At 37.9% G+C, this 20,505-nt stretch overlaps 1 protein-coding gene across 1 annotated transcript in view; it reads right to left on the reverse strand.

Annotated features, from left to right (window-relative positions):
- The window catches only part of MCF2L2 (MCF.2 cell line derived transforming sequence-like 2), a 187,483-nt gene that overhangs the window by 14,190 nt on the left and 152,788 nt on the right, over positions 1–20,505 (reverse strand). Inside the window, 6 exon segments of the mRNA XM_025042363.1 lie at positions 1,960–1,965; positions 8,685–8,763; positions 8,935–9,027; positions 9,928–10,143; positions 18,049–18,174; positions 20,182–20,253. Of these exon segments, the coding sequence (XP_024898131.1) occupies positions 1,960–1,965; positions 8,685–8,763; positions 8,935–9,027; positions 9,928–10,143; positions 18,049–18,174; positions 20,182–20,253 (592 nt within the window).

The raw sequence follows: 20,505 nt of genomic DNA on the forward strand, positions 1-20,505 counted from the left end.
GTCTTTCAGTTCAGCAGAGTTTTTTGTTTTTTGTTTTTCCAGTCTAAACTACATGCTAGGTTCTAGTGCTGCTTCTTATCTAGATTATAAATTTCTGTCACAAACTAGGGAGCATACTGCTAGGACTTGAGGAGGGATTTAGAAATGTGTTTCTGAATTGTTTACTGAATAAATGCCATGTCCTCATAACATACGTGTCTTTTTCTGCAGGGCAGGACAGGGTGATTCAGTTAAAATCTAAATTGTAGATAAGCTCAATATTATTAAGATGTCCGTTATCACCAAATTAATCTATAGATTTTACACAATCCCAATTAAAATCTCAGCAAGCATTTTTTTTTTCAGGTAAAAATTGATGAACTGATTCTAAAATATATACAGAAATGTAAAGGATATAGAATAGCCAAAACAACTTTTAAAAGGAAAAACAAAGTTGGAGGACTCAAATGATCTCATTTTAAGATGTATTATAAAGCTACTAAACAAGATGGTAAGATGTTGATATCAAGATAGATAAATAGATCAATGGAACAGAATAGAGCATCCAGAAATATATGCACTTATGTAAATAGGCAATTAGAGACACCACAATGGAACAACTAGACATCAATAAGCAAAAAACTGAACTTTGATTTACATATCACACCATCTACCAAAAAGAAAACAAAACCTCAAAATGGATCAAAGATTTAAACGTAAATATAAAACTATAAAATTTCTAGGGGAAAACATAGGAGACAATCTTTGTGACTGTTAGACAAAGATTTCTTAGGCACAACACCAAAAGTGTGATCCATATATTTTTAAAAATTAGATTTCATCAAAATTAAAATCTTCTGCTCTTCCAAAGATACTCTTAAGATAAGCCACATGCTAAGGAAATATTTGCAAAGCATATATCTAATAAAGAATTTGTATCTATAATATATATTTTAAAAACTCTCAAAACTCAATAATAAGAAAACAATATGCAGAAAATTTAAAAAGACACTTCACCAAAGAAGATATATAAATAGCAAAGAAGCACAAGAAAAGATGCCCAACCATTAGTCATTAGGAAAAAGCAAATTAAAACCTCAGTGACAATCCACTACTCACCTATCAGAACGCTTAAAGACTAAATGTTAAAAAGACTGACAATAATATGTGAAACTTTTATATACTGCTATGGGAATGTAAAAAAATAGTTTAGCAATTTCTTAATAAGTTAAATATGCACCTGCCCTATGGCCTAAACATTACACTCTTAGATACTAACCCAAAAGAAATGAAAACATACGTCCACAAGAAGATTTGTACTTGAATGTTCATAGCAGCATTATTCGAAATAGCCCATAAGAGTGGAAACAAACCAAATGTTCATTAACAGGTAAATGGATAAAGAAATTGGGGTATATCCAAACAGTAGAATACTACACAGTAATTAAAAAGAATGTACTATTGTTATACGAGCAACATGAATGAATCTTAAAATAACTATGCTAAGTGAGGGAAACCGGACCAAAAAAGTACATGCTGTATGATTTCCTTTATAAAGTTCTAGCAAATTTGAACTAATCTATAGTGACAGAAAAAAGATCAATGTTCACCTGGAAAGCAAGGGGGGAGGTGGGGCAAGATAAAGGTAATAAAAAAGGGGCATCAGGAAACTTTTTGGGGTGATAGATGGGTTCATTATCTTGATTGCGATGATGCTTTCAGAGGTATGTACATATGTCAAAACATATCAAAGAGCATACTCTAAATATGTTTATTATGTCAGTTATATCCCAATAAAGCCTTTTAAAAATAGTAGTTTAAGGCCTCTGTCCAGAAACTTTAATAAGTTAAGTATTCCCAGGCGTTCACCTTCACTATTCTAATTCCACAGTTCTAAGGTAAACCCAGAAATCTAGATTTGTAACAAGCCCTTCAAGTAATTCTAATGCAGGTTTGTCCCTAAACCACCCTCTGTGAAACACTGGTCTAGGGAGTAAAGATTTCTAGAACAATCTTGTGACTAGAATTTTGTTTCTGGGGAAAAGAAGTAGCCTTTTCTACTAGGATTATTATGACTTTCTGTTTTATGCTTCCTGAGCACTCATATTCAATTAGAATAACATATATTTAACACAGTAATAATAGTTCAAAAGCAAAACTAAATCATAGTTTTTTCCCATCTTACCTTTCTATAAATTAAAATCAATTATATAATCTTGTTACTACTTACTGGCAGAGGCCTACAGTTTACAAGAACTATGTCACTTGGTTGTTGTGACAGAAAATTGATTGGTCGTTTTCTAATCACATTTCTTAGTTTAATCTTTTTCCATATGACTCACACACACCCTCACATCCTACCCACCAACTGAAGATCAGAGAAGAAACAAAAAGAGTAGGAAACGGTTACATTCTTGCGAAGTCTCTGAAGACAAAGTTTATCTTTTTCATATTTATGTCATTTTCCTTACTAAGCACACAAACTATCATCAGTATAAATGATGGGATATAGAGTTTCCACATGAAACTAGCATTTCTTAACCCTAACAACATTACCTGAAGGAAATACTAGCTCTCGGTGGAAGAAGCTCGTTGTGGGTTTCCCTACCAAATAGCCTTGCTGTTATGAGCATCCATTGAAGACAACAAATGTGACAGGGTAACAGAGATACCGATTTTTTAATTATTAAAAGGAATACAGAGAATGACATCTGTGAAAATGGTGCAGAAAAAAAAATCCTCCAAAATTATCTCCTATGTGAAAGCATGGAAGAACTAGCAAAAGTAGATCAGAAACAATGTTTTAGGACTACTGTACATTAAGCAAAAGCTTACAGCATTCAAGAAAGGATTTATTTAAGAAAGATGGCTGAATCTCAGTATGAACAGTAAGCTTTGTGGTATTTTAATTGCCCCATGTCCATCCTACCCTTCCTTCTTGGTGATAGCTTTGGAAACCAACAGCCTGCAATCATGGTGAAAATCAGCAATCTGGCAGCCATAGGAGGGGGCAGAACAGGGTTGGAACTCTGTCAAAGTCTCATTTCCAGAGAATTGTCATTATTTTCCTTGGAATACCCTACTTGCAAGGCTGTCTTTATTAGACCTGATTCAAAGCTTGCCTAATGTGAAAAGCCTTTTCCCCAGGGGTATTTGTAAAACATGAGTAGTGGCAACTGTTAAATTTCTTGGCTGCCTAAAGCACCGGATAAAAGCTGGGGCAAAAACAGGCTAATTAAAAGTTTAAAAGGAAAAGTTGGTAATGAGATGTCCATGGTGGCTTTAAAAAGCTCCAAAATATTCCTGAGAATCCAGAAGGCCATGTGCAAGTGCCCAGGCCTGTATGCATGCTAAGGAAAGATCTGAGAAGGCCTTAAGCTCTCACTGCTGGCTGATCATCTTGCTTTGCACAAACAGGAAGTGAAGACTAAGGTGGAATTGTCACTTGCCTGGCTGGGTATTGAAGGTGTGCTTCAATAACCACACAGAGCCCCTTGGCAAAGACTGGAATATTTATTGATTTCAGGTTTTTAAGGAAATCTCTACTCAGTCATTAACTGAGCAGAAACTTCAGTGCCATGCATGAATACAGATTTGACCGGATTAGTTTAGAAAAGTCACTAAATAAATGATCAACAACAAAAACAAAATTGACGACAACAGCAAGCACTGGAGAGGGAGGAGAATCTGAATTCCAGAGTTGCCACATTGTGTTATTTTAAATGTCCAGTTTTCAACAGAAAACTATGAGGCATGCAAAGAAGCAAGAAAGTATGGCCCATACAAATTTAAAAAAACAGTAGAAACTGTCCCTGAGGAAGCCAAGCTATTGGACTTCTTAGACCAAGGATTTAAATCAGCTATTTAATAATTGTTCAAAGAGTTAAAGGAAACCAAAAATAAAAAAGCTAAAGGAAAGTCTGAGAAAAACTCTCATCAAATAGAGAATATAAATAGAGAGAAATTATATTTTAAAAGGGCAAAATAGAAATTCTGGGTTAAAAAATATAATAACTGAAATGAAAAACTCACTAGAGTGGCTCAAGAGCAGATATGATCAGGCAGAAGAAAGAATGACAGTCTTTACATACAGATCAATTGAAACTATCCAGTTTGAGGAAGAGAAAGAAAAAGAATGGAAAAAAAAAATGAACAGAGCTTTAAAGACCTGTAGGACACTATCAAGTATACCAACATACATATAATAAGAGTTCCAAAAGAATAAGAAAGAAAGAGGCTGAAAAAGTATTTAAAGAAATAATGTCTGAAGACTTCTCAAATTTGATGAAAAGCACCTGTTTACATTTCCAGGATGATTTACAGAACTCCAAGAAATATAAAGTCAAAGAGATCCAAACCTAGATGTATCATAATCGAACTGTCCAAAGACAAAGAAAGGATCTGGAAAGCAGCAGGAGAAAAGCAACTTGTCACATGCAAAGGCTCTTCAATAAGATTAATAGATGATCTCTTATGAGAAACAATGGAGGCCACACTACAGTGCGATGCCATATTCAAAGTGCTTAAAGAAAAAGACTGTCAATCAAGAATACTATATCTATGGCCAGTTGATTTTCAAGACTGCTGACTTGGTTTGGGCTGCTATAACAAAGTACCATAGACTGGGTGGCTGATAAACAACAGAAATTTATCTCTCACAGTTCTGGAGGCTAGAAGTCTGAGATCAGGGTGCCAACATGGTCAAATTCTGGTGAAGACTCTCTTCTACAGATTGCCGACTTCTCATTGTATGCTCACATAGCAGAGAGAGGAAGCAAACTCTCCCATGGTATTTATAAGAGCTCCACGCTAATGACCTCATCTACTCCTAATTACCTCCCAAAGGCTTCACTTCCTAATACCATGACAGTGGGAGGTAGAATTCAACATATGAATTTGGAGGAAACACAAACATTGTTATGAAATTTGAGTCCATAATAAGTGCCAAGACCATTCAGTGGGAGAAAGAATAGTCTTTTCAACAAATAGTTCAGGGACAACAGGATATCCACATGCAAAAGAGTGAACTTAGATCCCTAATTCACACCATTAACAAAAATTAACTCAAAATGGATCAAAGACCTAAACATAAGAGTTAAACTAAATTCTTAGAAGAAAGTATAGATGTAAATATTTACAATCTTGGATTAGGCAATGGTTTCTTAGCTATAACACCAAAACACAAGCAACTAAAGAAAAATATATAAATTAGATTTCATCACAAGTAAAAACCTTTACTCTTCAAAAGATACCAAGAAAGTGAAAAGACAACCAATGGAATGAGAAAAAATATTTGTAAATCATATGTCTGATAAGAGTCTAGAAGCCAGAATATATAAATAATTTTTACGATTCAACGAATAATTTAATTTAAAAAATGGACAAAAAAGTCAAATAGACATCTCTTCAAAGAAAACATATAATGGAGAAAAAAAATGACATAGATGATAGAGGCTCTGTCATCTCTCTGGTGACCAAATTAAAGTTGTGACAGAAACAAGGAGCGGCAGCAAGGAAGAATTGCCTGGGATCTAGATAAACAAGCCATACAATGAGGGAGAAATCCAAGAAATCACCCTGCAATGGCAGAAGTTAGGACGGAGTGAGGACGTGGGGCTACCCGGTCTCGAGCGGCTGAGTGAGACAGAGGCTGCAGCAGTGGCAGACATCTCTTAAAGGGGCTGCATCTGCGAGCAGATTTTCGCGGTGCCAGACCTGCTCACTCTGAGTACCAGTGATGATTTGGCTGCATGCAGAGGGCACAAGGGACTTAAAAGGAGACATTGTTGGAGTGAGAGCTAAAGTGAGACTTGCTGGATACAGAAGTGCCTGTGGTATCCATTGTTCCCTCTTGAGTCCTCCCTGCTATCAGTGCAGCCAACACAATGCTGCCATAGCTGTAATGTCATCAAACTGGATAACAGAGGTCGCTCTGCCCAGAGGATTCCCTGAAACCCCACTTACCCCAACTCATGCTTCCACCCAAGCCACATCCAAATATATCCTCAATGAGTTAGGTGATCTTTGATGAACAGCACCTAGACTCACACTGGATCCAGCTGGCTTCGGTTTCTGATGTGGCCTTTTGAGGCAACTATAAGCACAGCATCTGTGGATTGCTTGCTGAATCTTAACAGGTAGCCCCAGAGGGGTAGAGTCTTGGGCTAAATTTGGCCTGCAGCTGAAACCCTCTCAGGACTGTGCCACCTACTTCACAAATCCACACTGATAAGACTGGGAGACTTAGGAGCTTTGCTTAGTACATAGAAACAGACACGGAAAGGCAGCCAAAATGGGAAGACAAGCAGAAACTATATGAGAGAAGAGAACAGAGATCCAGATAGAATGGAGTCATCAAGTAGCCTAACAAATGCAGATTTCAAAACACTGGTTATAAAAATGCTCAGTGAACTCAGAGGAAGTGTAGATAAATTCCGTGAGGACTTCGACAAAGAGATAAAAAACATAAAAATGGAAACGGAAATTATAAATAGGAACCAGTCTGAAATGAGGAACACATTATCTGAGATGAGAAGTATATTAAATGTAATAAACAAAGGAATAAACAAAGTGAATAAAGAAGAGGATCAAATAAATGTCTTATTAGAGGACACACAATCAGAACAGCAAGAAATAAGATGCCAAGACTTTAAAAATAATTTAAGGAGAATATGGAATACTATTAAGTGTCCAAATATCTGTCTGATCAGTGTAACTGAAGAAAATCAAGACGTTGAACAACTGTTTGAAGAAATAATGATGGAAAACTCCCCTAACCTGGTGAAGGAAATGGACATAAAACTCCGGGAAGCTTAGAGAATTCTAAAAATCATAATTAAAATGCCAAAGGTTACTACAAAGAAAGAATATTAAAAGCAGCAAGAGAAAAGCAGATAGTTACTTACAAAGGAACACCCATATGACTGGCAGCTGATTTCTCAAAGGAAACTATGCGGTACAGAAGGGCTTGGCAAAAAATATTCGACAGGATGAAGACCCAGGATCTACAACCAAGAATAATTTATCCAGCAAAGCTATCATTTAGAGTGGAAGGACAGATAAAGAGCTTCCCAGACAAATCTAAGCTAAAGGAATTTATCACCACCAAGCTAGTATTACAGGAAATGTTGGAGGGACTTCTTTAAGAAGAAAAAAAAACAAGACCCCTACATATGAAAAGGAAGGGGATGGAAAAAGATATTGCTTTGATGGACCTAGAAGGTATTTAAGTCAGACAGAAAAAGATAAACACTATAGATGTCACTTATATGTGGAATCCAAGGAATAAAAAGAACAAACTAATCAAAACAGACTTACAAATATAGTGGACAATTTGGTGATGGACAGAGGAGAGGGGATTTTGGGGGCTGGGAGAACGAGGTGAAGGGTTAAAGAAGTACAAATTAGTAGCTGATGGATGGTCATGGGGATGGGGAGCATGGCATAAGGTGGAGGGTCAGTGGAGGGAGGGAGCAATTGGGGGGGGTCATTTTATGAACTTTATAGATGTCTAACCAATGTACTATATACTTGAAACTAATTAAAATTTTTTAGAAAAAGAAAACATACAAATGGCCAATAACCACCTGAAAAGATGCTAAACATCACTAGCATTAGGGAAATGGAAAACGAAACCACAATAAGCTACCACTCCATGCCTACAAGGATGGTTATCATTATAACAACAACAACAAAATGACAATAACAAATGTTGATGAAAAAGAGAAAATGGAACTCTCATATATTGCTAGTGGGAAGGAGAACTCTCATATATTGCTGGTGCTGCTTTGGAAAATAATTTGGAAATTCCTCAGAAAGTTCACATGGAATTACCACATGGCACAGCATACACATACATCCCAGAGAATTGATATCATGGAATCATACAAAAGTTCGTAGACAGGTTTCCACAGTAGCATTATTCCAATATCCAAAAATATAAACAACTCAAATATCCATCAACAGATGAATGGATAAACAAATATGGTATATCTATACAACGCACTATTATTTAGCTATAAAAAAATGAAGTACTGATACAAGCTACAACATGGATGAACACTGAAAAAATTAAGTTGAGTGGAAGAAACGAGACAGAAAGTGCCACATTTTGTATGATTCCATTTACATAAAATGTCTAGAATAAGAAAATCCACAGAAACAAAAGGTAGATAAGTTGTTGCCAGGGGCTGGGTGGAGAAAGAGGATGGGGAGCAATTGCTATTGGGTACAGGGTTTTATTGTGGGAGGGCAGGATGCTAAATGTTCTGGAATTAGAGAGTGGTCATAGTTGCGCGACCCTGTGAATAGACAAAACCCAATGAATTGTACACTTTAAGAAAGTGAATTTTATGTTACATTAATTATATCTCAACTTAAAAAAAAAAAAAGTAGTATAGCTTCCGAAGGTAGTACTGGACATTTAAATTTTCGTTAACATTTTCTTGGGTTGTTTTGCGATATTGGATTGAGAAGCTGATCTTGGCAATTAGATATGTAGTGGGGGACATGACTAAAAGGGGCACATGCCTACACAACCACGGAAAAAATTCACACGATCTAAAGTGATCAGGGCTTCCAGATGAAAATGTGGCCACAGTTATTTTCCTGGCAAATTATTTTAACAAAATCCCCAATCTGCCCACCCACCACAAAGCTGGAAATAGTATAATTCTCCAGACTAAAGTTAACAGGAGTAACCCTACCTTTCATATTGTTTTGTTGTTCCGTCAGTAATTTATTTATTTCTGAGAACCAACAATCTCTGATTTCTTTTGAAGCTGCCTGCAATTACAGATAAGAAAATACTATGAGAGTCACATCACCTGGAGTATTAATTGCACAGGGCTTTTATTCTCTGGGTGACCTTTAGAATAATGAGATGGAAGACACTTACAAAGTCATGGGAACACCAGGGAGAGGAGAGGACAGCTGCAGGGAGAGCATGAGCTTTACCTGCAGGATGTATTTCTCAAGTCCATTTCGGTTGGAAATTTCAAACTTTCTGTTGCTTCCCCTTTCAAGTTGGTGAATTGAAAGTGTCATCAACTGTCATAAAGAAAAAAGATAACTTTCTATACCATCATTTTCTGATTTCAAAATTGTCACTACTGGCTACTTTATTCCTTTCTACCCCCGATAGTTCTCTTCTTCCATCTTCCTTCTAAAGGTTTAACTGTCCTCTGTTAATGGCCCCCAAAGAGCATAAAACACAATCTGGTACAGCGTCATCTGTCTTGCTGTTTCAGAGGACAACACAGACTACATCTTTCCATATGTAGAGCTGTAGCCTGGCAACCTTCAAGCAAATAAATCATCTCTCCTTTACCACCTAAGTATTTCACAAATCTCTCTGTAACAGTAACTGAATTAGTATCCACTAGTAATTGTAAATAACAAAAGCTACAATGAATAAATTAACAACTTTAATCACAAGAACACAAATGTGTGTGTGGGATGGGGATTGTGTGTGTCTCCTTGCTAGCTGTGAAACATTTCCTAGCTGTGAAACATATACAGACGAGAGGCAATGCTTGGTGAAAACTTGGGTTCCTAGAATCCCCGGATCAGGATACTGCCTATACTTGGATGCAGAAGAGACAGTCAAAGATTAAAGTCCAGCTCATGTTCTCATGACCAAGTCTTTCCTCTGCCTGGAGGAAAGAGGGTACTTTTTACATCGATTTGTCCAGACAGACTACTATATAGTCCCTTTTCTCTACTTAGCACAAGTCACCTCTATTCCAGCTCTGACCCTGTCTAGTGACTGATTACAAGCTCTAATTTTGGAGAAGTCATTTCTGGATGTGGATTCTAGCTCTGTGGTGTGGCGTTTGGCAAGTAAACCTCAGTTCTCTAAGTTTCAGTTTCCTAGCTATAAAACAAGGATAACAATATTTCTCTCAATAGGGTTGTGCTGACTCCCAGGTGTAACAAGGACCCCTTTACCTTCATAGACTTCTTAAAGCTGTAATGAGGAGATAGGCCCTGGCCACTGGGCTCCATTCGTATCTTACAGAACACTAGTCCCCTTTCAAAGAGATAAATTTGCCTCTGGCTGGGCTTAAATCGAATAAAATCCTTCATCTTATAGCGATCCTTGTGAACTGTCCAGACGTTGAAAGAGCCGCACATCAACAGCTTGCCCAGTTTTCCGACGTCGTCCTTGTAGAAACGCAGACACACACAGGAAGAAGGTGTTAAATTATGTGACAGGGAAAGAACTCTTAGGGATCTCTCTTCAAATCATACTTATTTGAAGTTTACAATCTTAAAAGTGCCACTCAGGCTAATCTGTCACTAAATCAAAACTACCATTTGGCCAGCTTCATTGAGCATGGCACCATTCATTTTTAGAAGGAAGTAATTCGATAGTCTAAGGTAATAAACATAAAGCTTGTTAGAAATACCTGAATTAGAGATATTGATACTCTGATATTTTTGTAATTAATTTTAGCTAGCAGAATTCCATTTTCTTTGTTTTTGACATATGACAGTACTTGAAAAGGGCAAGAAATTAACATTTTAATTATGTTCAGGAGAGACAATTTTTGCTGCACTATGGATCTTCGATAATCCATGTGTTCCATCTGTATCCTAACATTTGCTTCATGTTTTTGAGAACCTGAGAACATGAGAAAGCTTAGTATGACTTCATCTTCATAACACTGTAATGGAACTGGTAATTACATTCAACTCTGCGTTTTTCAGAGCAAGTAAACAGTGTAAAGATATTCTCAAATGACAAATATTTTAAAAAGTTGATTTGCCTCTCTCTCCAACAGCAGGCCCACCTTTCTCAGTGAAAGTTGAAAGTCCACATGAGGTGACTCTGCCTTCTCTGAGCTTTCTCTAACGGGTAGTGGAGTGAGATGAGATGGGAATGTGGTATTTTTCACGTTATATCACTTAAAGTAGATAATTGAGCATTTATTTTCTTGAGTCAAAACACCAAAAGGAAAAATTATTTGAACAGGACCAGGACAGAGGAATTTTCCTGAGTTATATCTAGCTAAGATAAATCTCTACAATTTCTAACTGTTCATACTAGAAATATGTACATTTTGCATAAATGATTAGGCATTTTTATAGTTTAGTGTTTATACTAAACCAACTGTGACTATCTTTTCTTAAGAAGAATCGACTGTACTTCAGAAATTTTAAAATAAAAATTCATGAGAAATAAACTAGTCATTTCTATGGCATTTGTGGCATATTTTCTGTGCTGATTTTCTCTTTTTGCTTTGTAAAATTTGCATGTGTTAACTCCTCATGGAGGAATAAAGAGTCCTAGCTACAAGGCCTTCTTTCCCAAAGGTGCAGTGGTCCTGTTCTGGGTTTCACAGGCTCAGCTTGACCACGTTCCAAGGCAGATGGGTGGATGGGTCCATGAGGATCCTTTAGAAGTTTTTCACTGTATCCACATCCTTCAAGGAGCCATGCAAATGTAACCACTCAAGACCTCAGTGATTGCTTTCTCCTTTAAATCCATTCAATCTGTACTATACAGACATAAATAGTATAGGAAATATGTCTTAGTCAAAGCAACTGGCCAAAGTCGATGCTAAATATTTGTCACATGAACAACTGTAATTGGTAGTTTCTATTGTAAAATATAATTACACTCCACCTGATTTCAAAAATTTGATACATCTTATAAAAAATATATATGTTATGGCAACCAGAAAATAACAAAGAAAATTAGGATGAAGAAAAAAGATTAAAAGATGAAGAGGTTGTACATAAGACTCACACAATAAAGTCATATAAACTTGCTGCGGACACAGCTCTGACCATCTAGTAGGCAGTTCAGAGGGAAACACGGTGAGTTATATGATTGTTATGTCCAAAGACATACCCAAACTACTTGTTCAGGAAAAGCATGGACATTCCTGTTAATAGGACGTGAGACAAATTTCTCCCATGAGTCCTCATAAAGGGTGACAAAGTCAAATGCGGAACACATCCTCAAGCACATCCCAGACTAGATAGATGAATGGATTTTAGGAAAAGCGTTTTTAAGAACACGTTTGGTGAATGTGGAGGGACCATTTCATAGGCGCAGCTGATCAAACAATTCTAAAAGAGGCCAGAATAATGTGGGCGCAGGGACCAAGCCCAGGTGTACACTTTAGAATGACCTGTAGAGGGATGGGCAATATTAGTTAGATGTCTGCCAAGGCCATGGCCAAGGAGGAAGCAGCTCTGTCCACAGCCCTACAGAAGAGGCAACCATGGGCAGTGATGTTTTTGTCCTTTATCACCTCTGCACTTTCCTCCTCACCCCACCTGCAGCCATAGCTGTTCGTACCTTGGGAGGCGACTGACCAAAGAATGTGACTCCAGCAAGGGGCCAGTCCCTCACCACAGAGGCCAGGTGTGAAAAAAGATGCCAGACGGCCAATCTGATCCTTGTCTCAGCTGAGGAGAAGGCAGCAAGCAGCAGGAGCTATCGCTGTGCGATGATTTACCAGAGAGCAGGTGGTGGAATGAAAGGTAAGGAAGCAGAGCAGTGAAGATGATGAGTCACCAGAAACTATGAAGAAGAGGAAAAGATGTAGATGGAGGGAAAGAACCAGTCAGGAAGTGGGGAGAGGAGAGGACAACAGGCATGTAGTTATACCTGCCCATATAGGCAGAGCACACAGATGAGAACCCCAACTTCCAGGCCAAGGTCCCAGAGCTACTGGGAATCATAGAATTGTCCAGTTCCCAACTCTGTGAGCTGGGCTCTGCCATTGTTCTGACTCTTTTTGAGGTTCTGTGGTTGGCTCTTCCAGTAAGTCTGTCATCACAGGAGATCACTGGAGGCAATCACTGGATCTAAGTCCAGCTGAAAAAGATGAGCTTCATATCCTCCAGGTTGCCTTGCATAAACTTTCTCAGGACCATGCTCATGATGGGATTAAAGAGCCAGGATTCATGCCTGTGTGGAGGTTGCCCACCACCAAAGGAAAGTGGATGGAGGGATTCCTCAGAGTAGGACCAAGGATGACCAGTGGTCATCTTTTCAACCATGGGTATCTTTTCTTTCCATTCAGACTATAGTTGGTTCCAAAGCTGGAGACCACACGTACAATCTCTTGCAGGTATTTGTCCCTTCGAATGTATTTCTTTATTTATTGGCATTTAGTGAGTGCCTGAGGGGATATGAAGCAGAATGCTCAGCACTATGAGGGAGCTAATGCAGTGATGTTCTTGTAATGGGGTGAATAGCATCTCCCCCCAAACTCACGTCCACCTGGGACCTCAGAATGTGACCTTATTGGAAACAGGGTCTCAGATGTCATTAGGTAAAATAGGGTCATACTGGATTGGGATGGTCACAAAACTAAAGGGTGGTGACCCTATAAGAAGAAAAAACAGAGACACAGAGACATACACATAGAGAAGACAGAAGCAGAAATCGGAGTGATACAGCTCTAAGCCAAGGAATGCAAAGCGCTGCCAGAAACTATTAGAAGCCAGGAGAGGAGCAAGGAAGGGTTCTTTCCTAGAGCCCTCAGAAGGAGCATGGGCCTGCCAACACCTTGATTTTGGACTTCTAGCCTCCAGAACTGTGAGAGAACAAATTTCTGTGGTTTTAAACCCCTCAATTTGGTTGTGGTGCATTCTTATGGCAGCTCCAGGAAATGAACACACCCCCAACCAATTTTTCTACCAGCGACGTAATGGTATGGCTCTCACTTTGGGGTGTTGAAGAATCTGATGCATGTGAGCTCAGAGATGGAACAAGGATTACCCCCAAACAAACAAGCAAGTGAAAAGTCCTCCTCTGAATGGGAAATGATGGCAAAATAAGCAAGCAAATTCTACCACTTTCATGTGTGGACATTTTGTAGGTAAGCACTCAGATATGAGAATTTCAAATGTGACTGCACAGGCCAAATGAAGAAGCTGGCTGAGAGGGTGATTTTAAGGAAGCTAATCTCCAGAAAGAGACCTCTTTTGGGTGCTCAGGGTTTCATTCCTGAAAGTGACAGCTACTGTGACAGAGCTATATACTTCTTGCACAAAGCAGCAGGAAACATCTGTATCAACCTGATACAGAAATGCAAAGCAGAAGCTGTGGAACAGAGGAGCCCATTACTACAATTGCCAGAAGCAAACAGGTTCCTTTCCTTCCAGCCTGATCAAGTACCCAAATAAGTCTGTCCCTGAGCCCCTGTATTCATAACCTGTGAGGTACCAGGCACAGTGCTAGGTGCCTTAATTAAGATTTATTCTCACTTACTCCTTACAACCATTCTTAGACACAGGTGTCATGAGGGCAGGAAGATCCACGAGGCAACTCCATTGAGTCATTTAAGATGATTTACTCAGCCTTACTTTTGCAGCCAATGGTATAAGATATAAAATAGAAATAAAATACCTGGCCCTAAGCCACAATAAACTTGCAATAAAAATACTTCCTTTAATGAATTGTATAAATTTGTTCCAGGAAACAAAAATGTTTCATTCAACCTTTACTATTCAACTTTGGAAACTTCCTGGCAAGCCAGGATTTAAAAAGATTCTAAATGTATCTTTATTTTATGCATTGGATTGAAGAGAGGGAAATTTCTTATTTATTTTTTTATTTTAGTAAATGGAGGGAAGTAAATTACATCTCAGTGTTCCACAAAACAACCTTTGTTTTAAAAATATTGTTTAAGGCTTTTGTGATCAAATTAAACCAAGAACTGAGTATACATACACAAGAAGAAACATGTAAATATCAGAAGGAAATTTTTCTTTTAGTTGTTTTAATCATTAATTCATCCACTTAAGTTCAGTTTCTTTTCTTTACAAAACCAGGTTAATATTGGATGTCAAGGAGAGAAGCTAAGATGTTAAGCTGAATTTATCAGTACATACAGCATATGATTGTAAACATCTTGTGACAAAGTTCTACAAAGATAAGGCAAAAAATTTCAGGATCATTAGATCTGAGTTATTAGTAGTTGAGTTCTTGGTAAACTCTAAACAGCATCAGGTGAAGAATGTGTTGAGAGGACAGCACCCTGGACAGGGAGTGAAGAGATCCAAGAAATAATCCAAGCTGATACCCATATGATCTTAGATGAATTAACTCTTCCTTCCTGGATCTGTTGCTGAATCAGAAAATTCCAGTGCCTGCTCCTCTATAATTCAATAGGATTATACAAAACTGTCAGGATAAATTAGCCAATACACAAGATATAAAGCAAGCTAAGACTTTAGCGAAAAACAACAACAAAAAAACAAAAAACAAAAAACAAAAAGAAACCATAGAGTGTATGTCAAAGGTGCAATTCTGAGGACACATGGGGGAAAAACAGTTTTTTGCATTTGGTGTAAAAGCTCTAAAATTCTATAAACTAGTTCATATTATTTGCACACAAGCTGGCTCGGAATGAAATTAGGGTAGATTGTTATTTACTCACATTTTAATCATTCTATTCTCATAACTTCCTCCTCATATGTTATTTATACTCAGAAAAATAACCTGGTATTTCCTACCTTGTGTACAGTTTCTAGAACATTCATTTGACTCAGGCAAATGAATATCTAAATAGGGATAGCTGACACACGTTCAAAGATAAAAAGAACAGAAAGATGTCCCAAAATGATTAAACAAATTGCTCCCTTGACTTCCCTTAGCTGCAGGAGGAAAAAGTTAATACCAAGAAAACGATCTCTCACACACACTCTGTGGTTCATGAATACCCTCTTGAATCATGCATCAGTAGTAAGCAAAGAGCACTCTGGAGTCCCAGGGGACAGTAACAGCATCACGGCCCAGATCATGGCAAACCCAGTGGAGCTATTTCTGAGATGCTGGCCAGAGAAACACCAGGAGGGAGGGAAATAAGATCACAGTTTTTTTGCCCCTAATTAATTTGCACAGTTTTATTTGTGATAAGGAAAAAAAAGAAAGGTCATTTCATCCATAACTCAATAAACAGAATTTTTTAAAACCAGGTAAAAAGGAAAAGGAAAAAAAAGTGAATGAAAGTATCCATCTAAAATGTAATTTTCAGAATGCTTGATCCCTGTCTGGTAGGCAGAATAATAGCCTCCCACAGAGGTCCACACCCTAATCCCTGGATCTGAGAATATGTCAGGTTACATGCGGAATGGTTGCAGATAGAATTAAGGCTGTTAAGCCGCTCACTTTGAGATGGGCAGATTATCATGGATTATCTGGGTGTGTCCAATACAATCACAAGAGTCCTAATTGGATTGTTAGGTTTTTTCCTTGGTGTTGAGTTGCATGAGTTCTTTATAAATTTTGAATATTAATCCCTTATTGAACGTATCATTGGCTAATATCTTCTCCCTTTCAGTAAGTTATTTTTTCATTTCTTTGATGGTTTCCTTTGTTGTGAAAAAACTTTTTAGTTTGATATAGTGCACTGTTGGTGGGATTACAAATTGGTGCAGCCACGATGGAAAATTATATGGAGGTTCCTCAAAAAATTAAAAATAGAACTACCTTATGGCCTAGCAATTTCGCTTCTGGTTATTCATCCGAAGAAATCCAAAATACTAATTTGAAAATATATATGCACCCCTATGTTCATTGCAGCATTATTTACTATAGCCAAGATATGGAAGCAGCCTAAGTGCCTATGAACAGATGATTGGATAAAGTTGTGGCACATATACATACAATGTATACAATACAATGGAGTATTACTCGGCCATAAAAAAATGAAATCTTACCATTTGCGACAACATGAATGAACCTAGAAAGTATTATGCTAAGTGAAATAAGTCAAACAGAGAAAGACAAATAACATATGATCTCCCTTATATGTAGACTCTAAAGAACAAAATAAACAAAACGGAAACAGACTCATAGATCCAGAGGACAAACTGATGATTGACAGATGGGAAAGGGGTTGGGAATGGTTATAAAAGGCGAAGGGATTAAGAAGTACAAATTGATAGTTACCAAATAGTCATGGGGATGTAAAGTACAGCATAGGGAATATAGTCAATAATATTTTAATAACTATGTATAGTGCCAGATGGGTACTAGATTAATTCTGGGGAATCAATTCATAAATTTTCTAAATGCCTAACCACTACGCGATACACCTGAAACTAATGTAAAATATTGAATGTCGACTGTAATTGAGAAAATAAAGAGTCCTTAAAAGTGGAAGAGAAGCAGAAGGAAAGGTCAAAGTGATGCTATCAGAGTGAGAACTCAACCCACTGTTGCTGGCTTTGAAGGGCAGGCAGTAGCCATGAGTCAAGAAATGTGGGTGGTTTTTGTAAGATGGAAAAGGCAAGTAACAGCCTCCTGAAGGGAAGGCAGACACCTTGATTTTAGCCCAGTGAGAATGTGTTGTATTTCTGCCCCATGGAACTGTAAGATAATAAATTTATGCTCTTCTAGACCATCAAGCTTGTGGTGATTTGTTAACACAATAAACACGCCTGAGTCAAAATCCAGAGTACTTCACAGTGAAAACCAGTTGAATATTACTTATATTCCAATCCCAAGGCAATCACACCGTTATAGAGGACGGTGTGCCCGGGGCTGATCTGCTCAGGATTAACCCCAGTGCTAGGGTAGAGATGGCGCGACTCTCCAGCACTGCCTCTCTTGGTATTTTCTTTTAACTATTTGAATTAAGGGATGTGCAACATGTGCTCGTTGGGCCTCTTCTGGGATCTGTGATGTAAAACGGGGTTCGACTTTCACTTAGGACCCATTTTCAAAGTAATTTTCACGGAGAAAATCTGAGTCAAGAAGGAAAATCTTAATATTTTAATAGTGCCATGAGTCAAAAAATAAATTATTCTTTTAGCAGTTTCCCCAGCCCATGTATATTCTGGTCCCTGAGTTCCTGAGTCTGGGTCAGTCTCAGCATTCAAGACCGAAAAGAGAACAACTTGAGATTCCTGAAAATGCTGAGGGGCTGCTTGGAATCTTGTAGCACAGGTTTGTTGAACCAATTTAGGCTACCTTCTCCGAGTCAAATTCCTTTACCATAAATCATTTCTCTAACTTTGCCACAGCATCTCCTACCTTTGTAATATCGTGTCTGCCTTTCATGTGAAACGTGCCAACACATGTTATGGAAAATAACATACCGGACATCCAGTGACTGCTGCCAGGTCCATGGCCAACTCACATGACTTGATCAAATCCTCCATCACAGCTAAAGCTTGGTGTAGTTCAGCTAAGAATGCTGAATCTTTCGTCATCTTTGGCCCATTCTGTGGAAACCAAATGCCTTGTTGGAAATCAAAAGGTAAACCATTTACTAAGTGAAGAAGGAAAACAGGACAGATAAGGAGCCACGGATCCAGCCAGCATGAAGTGTCTGAGATGGTGGGGACGTTGATATGTTTTCCTGCTCCCAAAGAAAGATGGCTAAAGATAATTGCTGGTTTATCATCAACCACACCTCTGTACATGATTCTAATGAAGAATAAATTTCATTAAATCATGGGTATTATATTCCTGCTATGTTAAGAAACAATCTGAGCATTATAAAGCATGAAAGAAACCAGCCCCTTTAAATTGGCTGCTCTCTCTTTTATATCCCATACCCCTGGGACCTATGGAAAAGTACAATCTGAGTATCACATTTCTATGTTTAATGTGAAAGTCTTATTCCTATGGGTAAAATCATACTTAAAACCATCCCAGAAGAGGATATTTTAAACTCCTATAGAGGCAAAGAATGGGCTGTCACGTGGAGGTTTTCTAATGACTCACATGTAAAGGCTGTGAGGATTGCATTTGCCGCATTGATCTCCAACAGCTCTGCCCTTTCTCTCTCCTCTCCTCCCCCAGCCCTCCCCACATGCTACCACCTTTAAAGATGCCAAAGAGGTAAGCCAATGAGGTCTGACCCCCCGCCCCAAAATAAACAGCATTAAGAGGAAAAGCCGGAACTGCTAATTCAAGAGACTAACGTTCCAACTGTTACCACTGTGATACTCAGGACAGGATAGGGAGGATTATTTCAGCTTGAAAGGCTTTTGCTTAGGTTTTCAGTACTTTATGCCCCTGCTACCTGCATAACATATTTATCTGTTATCTAGTAAACGCAAACAAAAAGAGTTGGTTTCTTCTATTTGAAAAAAACAACCCATCAATTTCTACAACAAAGAATAGATAACTCTTTGCTGCTCCCCATATAGCCCCACCTCTTTTGCCTTCTGCTGCATGATGTATTTTCTTAATCTCTGCCAAAGCATTTTTGGATCAGAGATATGAGTGACAGGACTAATGAATGGAGCTGAGCATGCTGGCTCCACTGAACGATTCACCATGGATTCTTACGTTCTCACTCATAATAAATGTGCTCCAGGTCCTGGTGAAAGACAACAGAGTCTCACCCGACTTTATAGTGGCGTCATCAGTAAAGGATTAAAAGTTCTTACACCAGGTATCTCTTTTCCAAATGCTTAAAACTCAAATTCCTTTTAGAGACTCACCTGCTCCTATTCTTTTGCCTTCCTAGTTTTGCATTGGTAATGTAGGACTCATAAAAATTCTTATGAACATTGTTAAATTCTCTAACTCAGGCTAGCTTCCTTTGTTCCAGGCTACAAAATTATTACCTGTGTCTGGAGCTTCTTCCAATTTCAAGGGATCCCCACCACACATTCGAAGCAGAGAGGGCATGCATATGGCTGCTCACCTTGAAATACATGCCTCAGGTTTTTCTTGTTAAAACCAGAATATTCAACAGGAAATTTAAAGGAAACCTCACTGCTAGGCCACAAATTTCTTCATAATCTTGTTGGCCACCAATTTCTCTAAGAGAACCTTGGCTGTCTTTCTTAGAATTCACACACACACACACACATACACACATGAAGGAGAACAGGGTATAATGTAAACAAATTAGATATACAAAGAAATAAATATAAATCATTCATAATCCTACCATACAGAAAACCACAATAGAGATGTTATCATATTTACTTCCAGTCTTTTATATATGCATTTTACACATTCCTGTTTGTATTCCTGTTAAAACATTTTTATGTGAAAGGAAAAACTATATTACCACTTACCCTGCTATAAATCCCCACTTCGAAATTACCTTTCATTTTTTTTAGTTTTGTTTTTTTCCTCTGACTGTGAATTATATGATACATACAATTTTAGAAAATTTAGACAGTGAAGCAAGGAAAACAAAATGCCCCCACCCATGGACGAACACCTTTAACAGTTTGTTACATAAAACAATATTTAAAATCCAGTACCTTGGCCGAACCTCCCTCTAAGTCTCCTGGGTCTATCTCCAAATCCTCAGGAGATTCAAAATCCAGCAGACCCTGCATTAACCCAAAAGCTTTAATGAAAATCAAAAAGTATTTGGTGATGGAAGGAAATCTAACTATGGGTGCTGAACACACAATGTAACATATATACGATATACTGTTGAATTCTACGCTTGAAACTTACTGGATTTTGTTGATCCATGTCACCCCAATAATTTTTAATTAAAAAAAAGAAAATCAAAAAGTAGAATGCTGACTAAATCTACTGTGCAAATAATCTCCAAATGCTAAACTAACTGAGCGAAC

The sequence above is a fragment of the Pteropus alecto genome, unplaced genomic scaffold (assembly GCF_000325575.1).
Source record: "Pteropus alecto unplaced genomic scaffold, ASM32557v1 scaffold88, whole genome shotgun sequence".
NCBI lineage: Eukaryota > Metazoa > Chordata > Mammalia > Chiroptera > Pteropodidae > Pteropus > Pteropus alecto.